Genomic DNA, 16,770 nt, shown 5'->3' on the forward strand with positions numbered 1-16,770 from the left:
TTGCGGGTCAGTAAATCCTGAACATTTAGCCCCAGGTCCTCAGCAAGGTTCCCCACCACCGAGCCCCTGGCCATTTCTTCCGGAATAGAATAGTGGATTTGCTTCCCAAGAGCTGCGCAGAACAAAGGCAACAGGAAAGGAAAGAGTACTTGCCGATAGAGGGTCCTGCTCCTTTTCTTCGCCCTATATTCCATTCTTTTTGTGTTGTTGCAGCCTCGATGTTAAGATAAAATGCTTCACAAATTGCTTTTAAAATATTTATTTCCACTGCAGAGAAAACCCAATGCTTCTACTTTGAGTGTATCCCAATCTCAACGGATTCTTGCCTAAAAGAAAACACAAGTCCCGGCCACTCTCCTTTCACCCTCGCTTCTGTGACTACGCAGAATACCACTCTGGGTGCAGATCAGGATCCAGCTCTTGCAGCAAATTGGCCAACAGCGACACTCAGAGTCTATTTAGAAAACAGCAGTCAGAAGCCTTTGCAAATTTAATGGGATTTGGTATTCCAACAGATAAATTAGATTGATATATAGGGAACTTGGTGAATTTTGAATGTGTTTATTTTCCAGTGTTTATTATCAAAGAAGGTTTCTTGGAGATGGGCTTATATAGTAGAGATAGAGGCTCATATAGTAATAAGAGGTTAACAGTTGGTCTTTTTTCTAATCAGAGGAAATGCACATGTTAGAAGAAAACGAGGCAAAAATCTTTTCTCCAAATGAACAAACGACTGAAATACTCACAACACTCCAGCATTTTTCTTGACTTCAAGACTAATTTAGGCATCTGTCAGAAGAATTCCCATTCTACAATTGATTCCTTCCCCAAACACTAGGTACTCAACTAACAGTTAATTATATTAAGGCCAACTCCTAAATGTATAACATAAACTTGAAAGGGAACATTAATGCACAAATATCTAGAAATTATGTGAGAATACTGAATTTAACTGATGATGAGAATGATTCCTGTGATCAGATACCCTAAGTCTCCATTTTCATACTTGGTTTTTCTAGGCATTGCTTTAGATAACATATATATTGTTAAATAACTATCAAAGTGTCAATAAAAGTTGTTTCTCAAACAGTAATTGAGTATAATTATATAGAATACAAAATGAATTTATGAAGGAAAGAAAGCAAGAACCCATACTTCCTAGATAGTTTGAAAAGGAACAAAAATTACCCAGAAGAATATCAGTTAAATCAGTCTCTTTGTGTGTGCTGGGATTGAATCCAGGGCCTTGGGCATGCTAAACACATGCTCTACTGCTGAGCTAAACCACAGAGCTTAACCCCTAAATCAGTCTCTTATAAAGTCTAAATACCTACTCAATCTCTTACATAACTCAGAAATATTCTATATAAATAAATCTGAAAATAAATCTTTTAACAGATTTGAAAATAACTTTTTGAGAAGCACTGGATCAAAATTTTATCATATGTGAACTTACTACATTAAAAAGTCTTCTACACAGACAGTAAAGAACAAAAGGAAATAATACCAGTTCAATGATTTGATTATTTCTTGAGAACAATCTATTGACTTCATCATAGTAATAAAAAAGATATCTGGAACTTAAGGGAAAAAAGTTCTACATTTCCTCTCCCAAGCAAGTTCAATAATTAAAACCTACTCAAATCTATCTTGATAGGATGAAGCAATGAGGCAAAGTTGAAACAGTCTATACAATCTAAATATATTATCAATCATCAAAAAGCAAAATAGAACTGCTTTATGCTTAGAAAAATGGTTACATGTATAAGTGTGCATATGAATAGAACAGAAGAAACAAGCTATTGAATCAATATGGTTAACTTTGACATTAGAAGTAATAGCAAATAATGATAGAATGTAACTGTAATCAATGGAGAAATAGTCAAATTGGAAGACTGTGAAAATAAATAAAAACTGTGAATCCTTAATTTGAATTAATCAGTTTACATTGATAGCCACAGACAATGATGATAGAAAAATAATACTAAAATTCAACTTAACTACAAAGTAAGCCAAGATGAATTAGACCTTTGAAATAAAAAGAAAATATGCCAGTACTAAAAAAAAAAATGACTTTCACAAAGTCTTTGTGCAAAATGATGGAAAATCTGAAGAAAGGTAAAGAACAAGAACTCATGAATATTCTAAATGTGTATGAACTTTCACCTGCCCTAAACCCAGTTTTCTTAACAGGCTCTGAAAAAATCCCCTTAAAACACTTGTACCAAGGCATTAACAATTGGGTAGAATAAATCTCACCTGATTGTTTGTTGGGTCATATTTGCCTAAAACAGTAGCTGAGTCTTCAGCTATCAAGAGAGGCTCGCTTTTCTCACAGCTCTCCTGGCTGATGAGCGTGTCTGCATAGTTAGGCTGCGGGAAGATCAAATGGCTCTTCCGAGAGTCAGCGGTGAGGGACACCTCATGGGAATAGGTCTGTAGGAAGGCATGCACCCCCTCGACACCCACAAAGTGAGAGGCGGGTGTGTCCCCTAACCCACTGCCTGCTCCCTGGAGCAAACGTGAGGAATGCCAGTGCCTCAGCCTGAGTGCCAGCAACACAATGACAAAGATGAGGAAGATGCAGGAGACCACTGTGATGGCCACAACTAGGTAGAGTGTGAGGCCTGATTCATCTGGGTTGGTGGAAGACTCCAGACTGCCCAAGTCGGCCAGGACTTCTGGGATGCTGTCAGCCACTGCCACTGTGAGCGTCACAGTGGCTGAGAGGGGAGGTTGACCATGGTCCTGGACTGCCACCACGAGGCTCTGTTTGAGTGCATCTTTGTCCAGTAGGTTCCGTGCAGTGCGCACCTCACCTGTGTGCAGCCCCACAGTGAAGAGCCCAGGCTCGCTGGTTTTGAGCAGGCGGTAGGACAGCCAGGCATTCTGTCCTGAGTCTCTGTCCACTGCCACCACTTTGGTCACCAGGTATCCAGGCTCTGCAGAGCGGGGTGCTAACTCCACCCCAGTGGAACCATCAGTGGGGAGGATGGGATACAATATCTCAGGAATGTTGTCATTCTGGTCCAGTATGAACAGATTCACTGACACATTGCTGCGGAGTGGTGGGTTCCCGCTATCACATGCAGTCACTCTCAGTTGTAGGTTTTGGAACTGCTCATAGTCAAAAGAGCGCAATGCATACAGCACCCCAGTATCCGAGTTGATAGATACATAGGAGGACTGAGGTGCCCCTTGGATCATGTCTTCTGTGAGAGAATAAGTGACCTGGGCATTCTCTTTGCTATCTGGGTCAAGAGCGGTCACTGAGAAAATGGAGGATCCTCTAGGATTGTTTTCAGAGACATATGTAGAGTAAGAAGAGTGAGTGAAGACTGGAGGGTTATCGTTCTTGTCTCCCACATTCAGTAAGAGGTGAATTTCTGTAGATAGGGATGGACTTCCTTGATCTTTGGCTGTCAATGTTATGTTATAACTCTGGACTTGTTCTCTGTCCAGCTCGATGTTTGTTATTAACTTGTAATAATTTCCATAAGTTTTTTCTAACTTAAAAGGGAGATTGTTAGGAATGAAACAAGAGACCTGACCATTTTCTCCAGAATCTCGATCTTGCACATTTAGAAGAGCAATTACTGTACCTGGAGGCGAATTTTCCAACACTGAATCAATAGAAGAGGTGATAGTTATTTCTGGAGCATTATCATTCACATCCAAAACTGTAACGAACATCTTAGCAGTGGTCAAGAGACCGCCACCATCTTGGCCTTGAATTTCCATCTCATAGAACCTATATTTTTCAAAATCCAGAGGCCCTTGTACTAGAACTTCGCCAGTTTGAGAATTCAACTGGAATATTTCAGAAGCTTTGCTTTCTGTATTCTGGAACGAATACATCACTTCCCCGTTGAGACCCTCATCTGGATCCGTTGCATTTACCACGAGCACTCGAGTTCCAGAGCTGAGGTTTTCAGGAACACTCACTCTATACACAGACTGAGTAAACTTTGGGATGTGGTCATTTACATCCAGGACCACCACGCGAATGGGAACTGAGCCCTTGCGGATGGGATCGCCTCCATCTAAGGCTGTGAGGAGGAGGAGGTGAGCTGCCTCTTTCTCCCGGTCCAGACCTCGCTCCAGCACCAGTTCCGGATTCTTGGCCCCATCAGTTCCGCCTCTCATTTGCAAGGAAAAGTAACTATTAGGGCTGAGTTGGTAGCTCTGGAGAGAGTTCACTCCCACATCTGGATCCCTAGCGTTAGGCAGAGGAAATCTCAATCCTGGAGCTGCGTGCTCACTGACTTTTATCTCTATTTCCTCTTCCCGGAAGCTGGGAGCATTATCATTAACATCCATTATTTCTACCTCCACTCCATAAATCTTCAGGGTGTCCTCCACAAGAATCTCCATATTTAAAAAGCAGGAGGAAACCGTTTCACAGAGCTCCTCCCGGTCTATCCTACCCGCGGTGATCAAGCTGCCACCTCGCGGATTCAGAGCGAAAAGCTGCGTCTTCTCACGGGAGACGATGCGGACTCCGCGGTCGGTCAGCTCCCGGGGCTCCAACCCTAGGTCCTTGGAGATGTTGCCCACGAAGAAGCCTTTGTCCACCTCTTCTAGCACTGAGTATCGGACGTGTCCGGCTCCAGATTCCCGCAGCGTCCCCAGGAAAATACACAGCAGCATCAGCGCGCTGCGTTCCAGGCTCTGGGGCGGATTCGCCATGGCCGGGATGGAGCCGATAATCCGTAGTGTCTAGAGCAAGTTTGATCTGAATCAGCTTACGTGTCTGCCCACGAGGTCCCAGGCAGTCCGCATCCAAAATATATTAGAAAGCGAAGGAAAGTGCTTTTAAGTTTCCAGCATCAGGATCTGTGAGTATCCATCTTATTCTGCTTTGTGTAGTGGAGGTCGGGGAAGGGGCTCAATAGCTCGCAGCCTCCCATTCCCTGGTTGGTGAACAGCGGCGCCTAGAGCCCACTTTTATTATTGCAACCACTAAGAAAAACTGATGTGCCGGTTCCAGAAGAAATTGTTAACACTTACCTCTGTGAATCATACGTATTTACGAAGCTTAAAACCGCAAAAAAATAGTTATATAATGAGATGCTAAATGTTTACCAAAAGCACTTATGAAAGTAATGATTATTAAAAGAACTTGGTCAATTTTTAAAAATTTCAAATACTACCGGGACTGAAAACTTCGTTCTAACTAATTTTACTGACTGAAGGGAGCAGGCATTTGTGGACTTGGAGATAGCATGGTCCCCACAAAATTATCAAGTAGAATGAATGACTAATTCTTACCATTTTTTTGTGATATAATAAAGATAAAACTTTTGATAAAATTTAAACAGCATTAGGGTTGATATTTAAAATACCATGATAAAATATAACTATTTCATATCCTTAACTAAAAGGTGCTTTCATGAATATTTCCTCTGATATTTCTTGTTTATATGTGGGGAGTGTTGGGAATGGAACATAGGGAGTGACACCCCCAACCCTCAACAATTTTACTATAAAATACCTTTGTATGGTAGGAGGATTTTGAAGCATTGAAAACTTATTTTTTTCTAACGGTAATACCCAAAGGTTTGACCTAGATTTATCTTAAGACCTTCACCAAAATATTATCTAAAATCATGAAATAGTACTATATTGTGTTACACTGGCATATTGAAATATAAAAAGCGTCATTTTAAATACCTGGTCAAGCGTGTTCTTCTCTGCTTCAACACCAGGAGGTAAAATGCTAGCCAATAACACTGAAGAGCTATCTTTGTTGAGAATATCTTGTACCGCAGGAAAATTATTAACAGAAGTAAGAAAATTAAATTCCGGGTTAGTTTGATCCCCGTGCTCACGCATATTACAGGCATAGGGCAACGTTCCATCGCTGTAATTGGGGGGCAGCACGGGTCCAGACTTTGAGCAGAAAACTGATCCAAAGCAGCCTCCGGCTACAGGGTTGGAATACTGCCTCAAACGCAAAGAAATAGCCAGAATCACTGCGAGAAGGAAGAGCACCGAGATCAAAGCCAAAGCCACAACCAGGTAAAACTGCAGCTCTGCCTGAGGATCAGAGGGAATAGGGTGGTCTGCGATGTCCGGCAGAGCCTCCTGTAGGCTATCAGCGAAGATTAAGAGCAGCGTGGCGGTCGCTGAGAGGGGCGGCTGTCCACCATCACGCACAGCGACTAGCAGGCGGTGGCGGGAAGCATCTTTGTCGTTCAGGGGACGCACAGTGCGCACCTCGCCCGTGCGTAGTCCCAGGCTGAAAAGCCCGGGATCCGTCGCCTGCAATAAATGGTAAGAGAGCCAAGCATTGTGACCTGCGTCAGCGTCAACCGCCACCACTTTGGTGACCAAGTAACCGGGCTGTGCGGCTCGAGGAACCTTATCGAACAGCGCGGAACCGTCGGGCCCCAGCGCGGGGTACAATACTCGAGGAGTGTTGTCATTGCGGTCGTCCACCAACACGCGCAGACTGACGTTGGTGCTTAGAGCCGGCAAGCCCTGGTCTCGCGCCTGTATCGTCAGCTCGAAGGCTCTCAGCTGCTCGTGGTCAAAGGAGCGCTGCGCGAACACCACGCCGCTCTGCGCGTTCACCGACACATAGGACGACAATGCTTTGGGTTCCAGGTCGCTGGCAATGATAGAGTAGGAGACTTGGCCATTGGGTCCCAGATCTGGATCCCACGCTCCGACCTGGGTTATGGAGGCCCCGGGCTGGTTGTTTTCTGGTACATGGACCAGGTAGGTGGACTTTTGGAAAATGGGAGCGTTGTCATTCACATCAGTGATGTGTAGGGTGAAGGTTATGTCCGACGAGAGGGGTGGCTTGCCGTTGTCAGTGGCTGTGATGGTAAGGTTGTATGCTGGGGTCTGCTCCCGGTCCAGGGCCCCATCTGTTACTAACTTGTAGTAATTGTTGGAAGAAGAACGAATCTTAAATGGACCGTTTCTACTTAAACTACAAGTGACTTCTGCGTTTTCCCCCGAATCTCGGTCCCGTGTTTTGAAGAGGGCCACAGCCATTCCACGAGGGGAATCCTCCAAAATCTGATCCGATAAAGAAGTGATTATTATTTCTGGGCTGTTGTCATTTTCATCCAGAACCTCTATGATTATTTTACACTGTGTAGAGAGAGATCCACGGTCCTTTACTTCTACATTCATTGTGTATCTTTTTACTTCTTCAAAATCCAAGGGCTGGTGAGTTATAATGTTTCCAGTACTGGAATCCAGATAGAACACACGTTGGGCTTTGTCAGCCACTCCAAGGAAAGAGTAGGTGAACTCTGCATTGATGCCTTCATCCTGATCAGTGGCCATCACCCTTAGAACTGAGGTGCATGGAGGCACGTCTTCCCGGAGGCTAACCCTATATACGTCCTGGCTAAACACAGGAGGGTTATCATTGGCATCTACCACTATGATTCTAATCTGAATAGAACCACTTAGGGGTGGGTTCCCACCGTCTAAGGCTGTCAGCACCAGGTGGTGAGTGCTTTGTGTTTCTCGATCCAGGGTCTTCTGCAGTAATAATTCTGGATATTTGTCGCCATCAGGATTATCTTTCACCACTAATGAGAAATACTCATTCGGACCAAGTTGGTATTTGTTCAGTGAATTCATACCAATATCAGGGTCTTCGGCTGACTCAAGAATTGTTCCTATTCCCGGGCTGACGGATTCACTTATTTCTAAGATTATTTCATCTTTTAGGAATTGAGGAGCATTGTCATTAATATCCTCAATCATCACAACGACATGAAAAATATTTAAAGGATTTTCCACTACAGCTTCCAACAGCAGCTCACATCTTCTCCTCTCTTTGCATATCTGCTCCCGGTCTATTCGGTCCTTCACAAGCAAGTCCCCACTCTGCGCGTCTACTTTGAAGTGCAGCTTCTCTGCGCTAACTCGCAGCTTCCGAACTGACACATCCAGGACACTGAGCCCCAGATCCTTGGCGAGATTCCCCACCACCGAGCCCTTGGCCAGCTCCTCGGGAATGGAATAGCGGATCGGCTCTCCGAGTGCCGAATAGAACAAAGGCAACAGCCAGGGAAACAGTACCTGCCCGCGGCCGGCGCGTCGCCTCTGCGCGCAGCTCCCTCCCATCACTCACTCGCTCGGGTGTTTTTCACTGGATCCCCCACTTCGCAGCTGGGAGAGAAAGTTATCTATCACGCTGGAAGAGTATTCGGTCCAGGACAGGCGGAGCCCAGTTTCGGGGATGGGAATCCGTGCGTGTATTCTCCAGGAGTGAGAGGGTTTCCTTCTGTGTGTTGGTGGCTGCGCAGGAAATCCCAGGCAAGAGACTGAGGGATCCCGGGCGTTGGTGCTTGCTCTGCACTGGCCGACAGCGGCGCCCAGAGGCTGCGTGTGGAACTGCAGCCTGGCTTTTCTATCAGGGAATCTTCGATTTTTCAAAGTTTATAACCAAAATATTTGAATCTCACTCATTGGTGATTCCATTTTCACCACAAAGAATTTTTACGTCATCATAAGCACATGTCTCTTTATGTATTACAATTTATTTTGAGTTTTAAAGGAATATAGAGTGAAAGTCTATAGGAGGTCTATAGGTCTTCTATCCCATGGCCCATTGCCACTGAATTCCACCATTCAGAGATAATTACTGTTGCTCTTTTTAAGAATAATTACCGACAAAATGGGAAGTACTGAAGATAAGCAAAAAGTTTTTGTCTTTAATCCTAGCCTTTATTCAATCAGAAACTAATAACCCTTCCTTCCACATTTAGATATTAGAATGTAACCATTGGCAATCAATAGGATATTCTGTATTGCTTTTAAAATAATTATATTCAAAAATTTTGCTTATAATAGATACAATGTCAAAAATGTATTTTCAACCTGTATTTTTTCAAAATGGTAGAATTACTTAGATGGATGTGTAGTCATTTGACTCCCATGGACAGAAACTTAATAGTTTCAATGATTTCACAATTAATAACTATTACCCTAGAGAGTGTGCTCACCTTCCACAGACCTATAATTAACCAAATGCTGATTGACACAAAAAAGTCATGGTCTCATAAATAGTTGAGACACTTTAGAACACTCTGATTTTTATGACATCAAGTTAGCAGAGTATTAGTAATTAAAGAGAGTGAACAAAAGACATAATTATCTTTGTTTTGTTTTGTAGTTGGGGTTGAAATCAGGAGTGCTGTACCCTGAGCTACATCCCAGTCCTACTCATTTATTTATTTTTGAGATAGAGACTAAGTTGCTTAGGGTCTCACTGAATTGCTGAGGCTGGCCTTGAATTTGTGATCTTTATCCCTCAATCTCCTGAGTCACTGGGATTAGAGGCATGTACTATCACACCCAGCTTATATCACTGACTTAAATGTGCTAATTAATTCATCCACTGATCATTTGTTTGGAAGAATTTTGTGTACTTCTTTGCTTATTTTCTGGTATCCTGAAAAAATGATATTTCTTTCTTTAATCTTATTTTGACTCTGAATTTGTTTCAGAGTTTCAGGTATGTTTAACTTCCTCTATATTAACAAGTCACCTTGTTAATGAAATACCCTTGTCAACATAGCTTTTACTCCTGTTCTTGGGAACATGTACAAATTTGTGTCTCCTCAAACCATATTTATTTTTACCCTTAATGATTGGGATGTCTAATTTTAAAAAGATAAAGAGAATAGAACCACAAATCTCTATTTAACCCACTATAGACTCTTTAGAATCCCTCTTGAGTAAGGAGAGTCAAATTAAGAGGCATATCTTCCACACCAGCAACATGAAATTAGAGAATCAAATGCAAAAAGATGCCAAAGTCTTAATAGGTTTGATTTTAGTTGGAAAAACCTAAACACACATTGTTATGAATTTTAACTGAATATTAAGAAAACTTTAAATCTTTAAGGACTGTATTCAACTATAACTGTTACTACAAGTATAGTTTGGAAAACATAATTGCAAAGGCACATTGTCCTTCTCCCTGGGAAGAACAATGCTGAATAACCTTGGGCTTGGCCTGTGTTTCCAGTTAGGGTAATGCATTTGTTTCTGACATTTACCTATTTTTACCAGACCTGCATTCAAATCAAGAGCTTGAGTTGTCTAAAGAGCCAGGGTTTCAGCTTGTGGCCACTGAGGAAAACACACAAATTGAAAAGCATTTTGTATAGAAGTCTGTCTTTAGAAATTTTCAGTATTATACTCAACAACACTATAAAATTTAAGTTCCTGCAAAGCTAATTGTAACAAACTTATGACACTATGTCTTTGCTGATGAGTCTTACTCATCAAATTCTACTTTTAATGTTTTAGCAAGAGACCAGTGTCACCAAATCTGAGAAAAAAGTAATTAAAAATAAAGATTTAAATTTTACATCACTGTACTGAAAACCTAAGGTAAAAATCAACCATAATTGCTTAAAGGAAAGCAAAAGTAAAAATAGAACTCACTGGAACCAAAGGAGTATCTTCTATAGGAAACTTTGAATCATCTAACAAAGACAAAGGATCCTTTTTCTCACAGCTTTCCTGGCTGATAAGCGTGTCCGCATAGTTGGGCTGGGGGAAGATAATGTGGCTCTTCCGTGAGTCTGCAGTCAGAGAGACCTCATGGGAATAGGTCTGCAGGAAAGTGCGCACCCCATCCACGTCCACAAAGTGAGAGGTATGCACACCTGCTAACCCTCCACCTGCCGTCTGGAGCAGGTGAGACTTGTGCCAACGCCAAAGTCTGAATGCCAGCAGCAGGATGATGAAGGTGAGAAAAAGACAGGAGACAGCAGCTAAGGCCACCACCAGGTAGAGAGTAAGGCCTGAAGCATCATGATCATGTGGGGGTTCAAGGCTGCTTAAGTCAGCCAAAACATCTGGAATGCTGTCAGCTACAGCCACAGTGAGGGTGATGGTGGATGAGAGTGGTGGCTGGCCATGGTCCTGCACAACCACCACAAGGTTCTGCTTGAGAGCATCTCTGTCTAGCAGGGCCCTTGCTGTGCGCACCTCACCAGTATGCAGCCCCACCACAAAAAGCCCTGGCTCACTGGCCTTGAGCAGGCGGTAGGACAGCCAGGCATTCTGTCCTGAGTCTCTGTCCACTGCCACCACTTTGGTCACTAGGTATCCAGGCTCTGCAGAGCGGGGTGCCAGCTCTACCCCAGTGGAGCCATCAGTGGGAAGGGTAGGGTACAGGATCTCAGGAGTATTGTCATTCATGTCCAGCACGAATAGGCTCAGAGACACATTGCTGCTGAGTGGTGGGTTCCCACTGTCACTGGCAATCACTTGCATCTTCAGCTCACGAAATTGTTCATAGTCAAAGGATCGTAGTGCATACAGGATGCCAGTGTCTGAATTAATAGACACATAGGAGGATAGTGGTGCCCCTTGGATGGTGTCTTCAGTCAGGGAGTAAATGACCTGGGCATTCTCTTTACTGTCTGGATCAAGAGCTGTCACTGAAAAGATGGAGGCACCCCTAGGGTTGTTCTCTGGGATATAGGTAAAGTAGGAAATGTGAGAGAAGGTTGGTGGGTTGTCGTTGATATCTGCCACTTGCAGGGTAAAGTGAGTTTCAGTTGACAGAGGTGGACTCCCACCATCTGTGGCTGTTACTGTGATGTTGTAAAAGGATACCTGTTCCCGGTCAAGGGCTCGGTGTGTCACCAATCTGTAATAACTGTCAATAGACTTTTCTAACTTAAATGGTAGATTACTTGAGATGGAACAGGTTACCTCTCCATTCTGCCCAGAGTCTAAATCATGCACATTTAAAAGGGCTATGACAGTTCCCAGAGGTGAATCTTCAGTCACTGGACTAAACAGAGATGTGATGGTCACCTCTGGACTGTTGTCATTTATATCTTCTATGGTAATCAACACTTTTGCAGTTGCAATATATGCTCCTCCATCTTCTGCCTGTATTTCTATTTCATAGAAGCTTGTTTCTTCATAATCTAAAATTTCAGATATTTTAATTTCCCCAGTATTTTTGTTTAGTTGGAATTTCGACAATTGTATGTCAGGTAATTTTCGAAAGGAATAGGTTACTTCTCCATTGGCTCCTTCATCCTTGTCAGTGGCGGTGACTGTTAGCAACTGAGTGCCTACAGGCAAATTCTCTGGAACATTTAATCGATACTCTGGCAAAGTGAATATCGGTGCATTGTCATTTGCATCAAATACAGTCACAGTGACGAGGACAGTGCCTGATCTGAGAGGGTTACCTCCGTCAGAAGCAGTGAGAACCATATGGTGAATGGCCTCTTCTTCTCGATCTAGGGCGTGCTCTAGCACCAGCTCTGGGTACTTGAGGCCATTGGCACGACTCTGAACTCCTAGTGAGAAATGCTTATTGGGGCTGAGCTGGTAACTCTGCAGTGAGTTCACGCCCACATCCGGATCAATAGCTTCCGGGAGAGGAAAACGCATTCCTGGAGCGACGTTTTCATTAATCTTTACGTCCAGATTTTCTGCTTGGAATTTTGGGGCATTATCATTGATATCCGTTACTTCTATTTCTATCCCAAAAAGTTTCACCCTATCTTCCAAAAGGATGTTAAAATTCACCAAACACCGTGCGTTCTGAGCGCACAGTTCCTCCCGGTCTATCCTGCCTGCGGTGACCAAGCTGCCGCTTCGCGGGTTCAAAGAGAAAAGCTGCGTCCTACCTCTGGAGACGATGCGGACTCCGCGCTCCGCTAGCTCCCGGGGCTCCAGTCCCAGGTCCTTGGAGATGTTACCCACGAAAGAGCCTTTCTCTAACTCTTCAGGAACGGAATAGTGGATCTGCCGGGCTCCGGACTCCCAGGGCATCTGCAGGTAAAGGCAGAGAAGGACCAGCTTGGTGTGGTCGGAGAGCTTCCTCACAGCAGCCATTGTTGTCTGGTTACGAAATTCTCCTGAAGTCCTCCCGGGACCCTCTGTATATTTCAACTGGTTCCTGGTTCTTTCTGTGACGGCTGGGATTCTCTGTAGCCTGCGCACCTTAAATTCCGGAGTGAGTTTCTGTTGCAGCCCAGGAGCCAGTTTGTAGGAATTGTGGGGCTTTGTGCAGTTGGAGATGTGAGAATACCGACTGAGTGCTTGCTGTGATTCTCTCCAAGTAGGTGAACAGCGGCGCTCAGAGTCCTAAGAAGTTACTGCACCCACTAGTGTACACATTAGCAAACGCTACTGTATCTCTGTTGGATATATTGATTCTTTTATTCTTTGATTTTTCTGTTGGTATCATTTCCCGCTGCCCCCCACCCCGCCCATGGACTCGAACACAGGATATACATAATAGACAAGTGCTCTATTTCTGCTCCACTTATATCTTTAATCAATCTCTATTTATAGGTTTCTTAATGGGGGTGAGATAAAGTGGAATGAAAATACTATAGCATATTATACGATGTTTGGCTAATATATAGTTCCAACACATTATCCCACTTTTAAAAAATGTAAGGTATATACCCACTTCAAAATGTAAATAATGCTTTTTAATGTCTTATGAAATCAGTTACATTCAGAAAAATCTTACAATTTTACTTGAAGTTGTGACTTAAATGGTTCAATTATGTTTAGTACACATGCATATAAAGACTATTATACTTCTTGTGAGATAATTGACTTTGAAAGTTATTTTTTAAATTTTAGATTTAATTTGTTTAAGACTGTGTGAGAGGTTGCCAAAATTCTCCTTGTTTCCCTTCCTTTCTTCTTCTTCTTCTTCTTCTTCTTCTTCTTCTTCTTTTCTCTCTCTCTCTCTCTCTCTCTCTCTCTCTCTCTCTCTCTCGGGATTTAACTCAGAGAGTCTCAACCACTGAGCCATACCTCCAGTCCTCTTTATTTTATTTTGAGTCAGGGTCTTCCTAAGTTACTCAGACTCTCTTTAAACTTGCAATCCTTTTACGTAAGCCTCCCGAATCACTGGAGTTACAGATGTGAGTCAACATGCCCAGCTCTGATATAGGATCTTTAAATTTTTATTTATTTTTTATTTTTATTTTTTAGATGTTGATGAACCTTTATTTTATTCATTTGTTTATATGTGGTGCTCAGTATCAAGCCCAGTGCCTCACACATGCACTTTAGCACTGAGTCACAATCCCAGCCCTCTGTGTAGGTTTTTAACAAATAAATATTTACCCTAAATGATCCTTTTCATAATGGCATTGGTGTTAATATAAATAATTTCTTCTCTTAGGCAGTTCATATGGAACCCCAAAGAAAGTGGTTCATATATTTTCAATTGTGCATGCCCCCAAACCCAGCAGCAGTTTTTTCCTCAAATGTGAAGAACTTAGTGACTCACTTCTTTCATACAGAAAACAAGTTGCTCAAAGATATTTATGTTATTTATGTTACTACATCCCGAAGTATGGACCTCTTCAGAATAGATTTTGTCTCCCCCCCCCCCACCACAAAGTTCTTAATTCAGAGACAGAGACTGAGACCAAAAGGTAATAATAGCATTTCACTTGCTTTCTTAGAATTTTCTTTCTATGTATTCTTTTTCTTTTCTTTCTTTTTTCCTTCTCATTCTTTTTCAGTACAGGGGATTGAACTGAAGGGAACTTCACCCCTGAGCTACATTCCCAGCCCATTATTATTATTATTATTATCATCAATTTTAAGTTGCCCAGGCTGACCTCAGATTTGTGGTCCTGCCTCAGCCTCCTGATTGGCTAGGATTTCAAGCATTCCTCATCATGCCCAGCTCTTCCTTGGAAATTTCTTTATTTTGCAATGTAAGAAAAAAGAGATTGAGAAAGAGTACAATTTGGGCTCCAAGAAAAGTTAAAGACCATAATTATGGAAGAAATACAGCAGGACCAAAAATAGAAATATCCCTCTATGATAGTTAGTATTAAGTTTTGGGGGGGCCATAGAAATCTTGAAAATATGAACAAAGCTTTGAATGTCCTCCCAAGAAAAATGAAGACATTTATAACTTTGCATATAATTTTAGAGAGTTCAGTTATCTGCTGGCTATTGTCCCTCAGATGCTTACAGTTGGAAAAAATATTAGAATAAATGAAGAGAGACATCAATAGTCACCTACAAGATTATTTGCAATAAGTAGTTCCAGAAAAGCAACACCTGTTCTAAAATTTGATGTATACCTGAATATTTTCAAGCATTGAAACATTACAGAATATGGAAAAAATTACTTTTAAATAGTAGCAAATTTGTATAGATGGGTTATTTATTTGGTTACAAGCCAAGAGTACTGCTTCTGTTTGCTAATCAGAGTTCCACGAGATTATCTCCAGTATGGGGAGATATATATATATATATATATATATATATATATATATATATATATGATAGAGTGACTTATAAACCAAATAAGTCTTAAAAGATAGAATTGTCAAAAAGTAAACAGAGACAATAAGATGATATAAGCTAGAGATTTTTCAAATATGATCCTAGATGTGAAAATGAAAAACTAGGATATTAAAGACACAAATGTGAAACTCACCAGTGTTAGAGTCTCAGGATGTGAAGTCAAATTATCCTCAACAGGAACTGGAATTAAGGCCCCAGGGGAATTATCGCCAACTACATCTTGGGTGGAATGCAGGGGTGCAGTACTTTTTAGGAAATTAAACTCTGTCGTTCCCATATGCGCAACACACAGATTGTAGGAATAAGGCAAAGTTCCTTCGCTGTAGTTGAAGGGAACTCTAGGTTCAGACTTGGAACAGAGACTTTGCTGAAAACAACCCCACTCAGTTGGACTGAAAGAAGATCGCAGGCGCAGGGCGATGGCCAGAATCACAGCCAGAAGGAAGAGCACTGAGATCAAGGCCAAGGCCACCACCAGGTAGAACTGTAGCTCCGCCTGGGGGTCAGGGGGCAAAGGGCGGTCACTGAGGTCTGGCAGTGCCTCCTGCAGGCTGTCCGCGAAGACCAGATGCAGCGTGGCGGTGGCCGAAAGAGGCGGCTGGCCACCATCACGCACAGCGACCAGCAGGCGCTGGCGGGCCGCGTCCCTGTCGCCCAAGGCGCGAGCAGTGCGCACCTCGCCAGTGCGCAGCCCCAGGCTGAAGAGTCCGGGATCGCTGGCCTGCAGCACGTGGTAGGACAACCAGGCATTGTGTCCAGAGTCAGCGTCCACCGCCACCACCTTGGTGACCAGGTAACCGGGCTCCGCGGCGCGCGGCACAGTGTCGAAGAGCGCTGAGCCATCGGGCGCCAGCGCGGGGTAGAGCACGCGCGGCGCGTTGTCGTTGCGGTCGCCTACCAACACGCGCAGGCTCACGTTGGCGCTGAGCGCGGGCGAGCCGTGGTCACTAGCCTGCAGAATCAGCTCAAAGGATCGCAGCTGCTCGTGGTCGAAGGCTCGCTGCGCGAACACCACGCCGCTCTGTTCGCTCACAGATACGTAGGATAACAATGCCCGAGGCTCCAGGTCGCTGGCTGCGATGGAGTAGGAGACTTGGCCATTGGGACCTAAGTCGGGATCTGAGGCGCTAACTTGAGCTATTGAGGCTCCAGGCGGGTTGTTCTCAGCCACATGAACCACGTAAGACGCCTGCTGGAAAACCGGAACGTTGTCGTTGACGTCAATGATGTGCAGGGTGATATTTACACTTGAAGAAAGGGGAGGCTTGCCCCCGTCGGTGGCGATGATGGTCACATTGTATTCTGGATCCTGCTCTCGATCTAGGACTCCATCAGTCACCAGCTTGTAATAGTTATTAGAAGAAGAATAGATCTTGAAAGGAAGGTCTCTTTCTATATCACATGTGACTTCACCATTTCCTCCAAAATCCCGGTCCCGTGTTTTGAAAAGGGCAATAACCATTC

The 16,770-nt window shown here is 43.3% G+C and overlaps 1 protein-coding gene across 5 annotated transcripts in view; it reads right to left on the minus strand.

The window, feature by feature from the left end:
• Positions 1-16,770, minus strand: part of LOC143399805 (protocadherin gamma-C3) — a 94,631-nt gene that overhangs the window by 73,985 nt on the left and 3,876 nt on the right. Inside the window, exon 1 of one of the 5 annotated variants that reach the window (XM_076856827.2) lies at positions 15,440-15,662. The exons of 1 other annotated variant lie outside the window; for it this stretch is intronic. In XM_076856827.2, coding sequence (XP_076712942.2) covers positions 15,440-15,583 — 144 coding nt within the window. In that variant the 5' untranslated portion in view covers positions 15,584-15,662. Of the gene's footprint in view, positions 1-2,259; positions 4,690-5,673; positions 5,907-10,425; positions 12,976-15,439; positions 15,663-16,770 lie in introns of those variants that run through there. 3 more of the 5 variants (XM_077109469.1, XM_076856825.2, XM_077109468.1) reach the window with 3 other exon arrangements.

Source organism: Callospermophilus lateralis, chromosome 5, assembly GCF_048772815.1.
Source record: "Callospermophilus lateralis isolate mCalLat2 chromosome 5, mCalLat2.hap1, whole genome shotgun sequence".
In the NCBI taxonomy this organism is placed as follows: Eukaryota; Metazoa; Chordata; class Mammalia; order Rodentia; family Sciuridae; genus Callospermophilus; species Callospermophilus lateralis.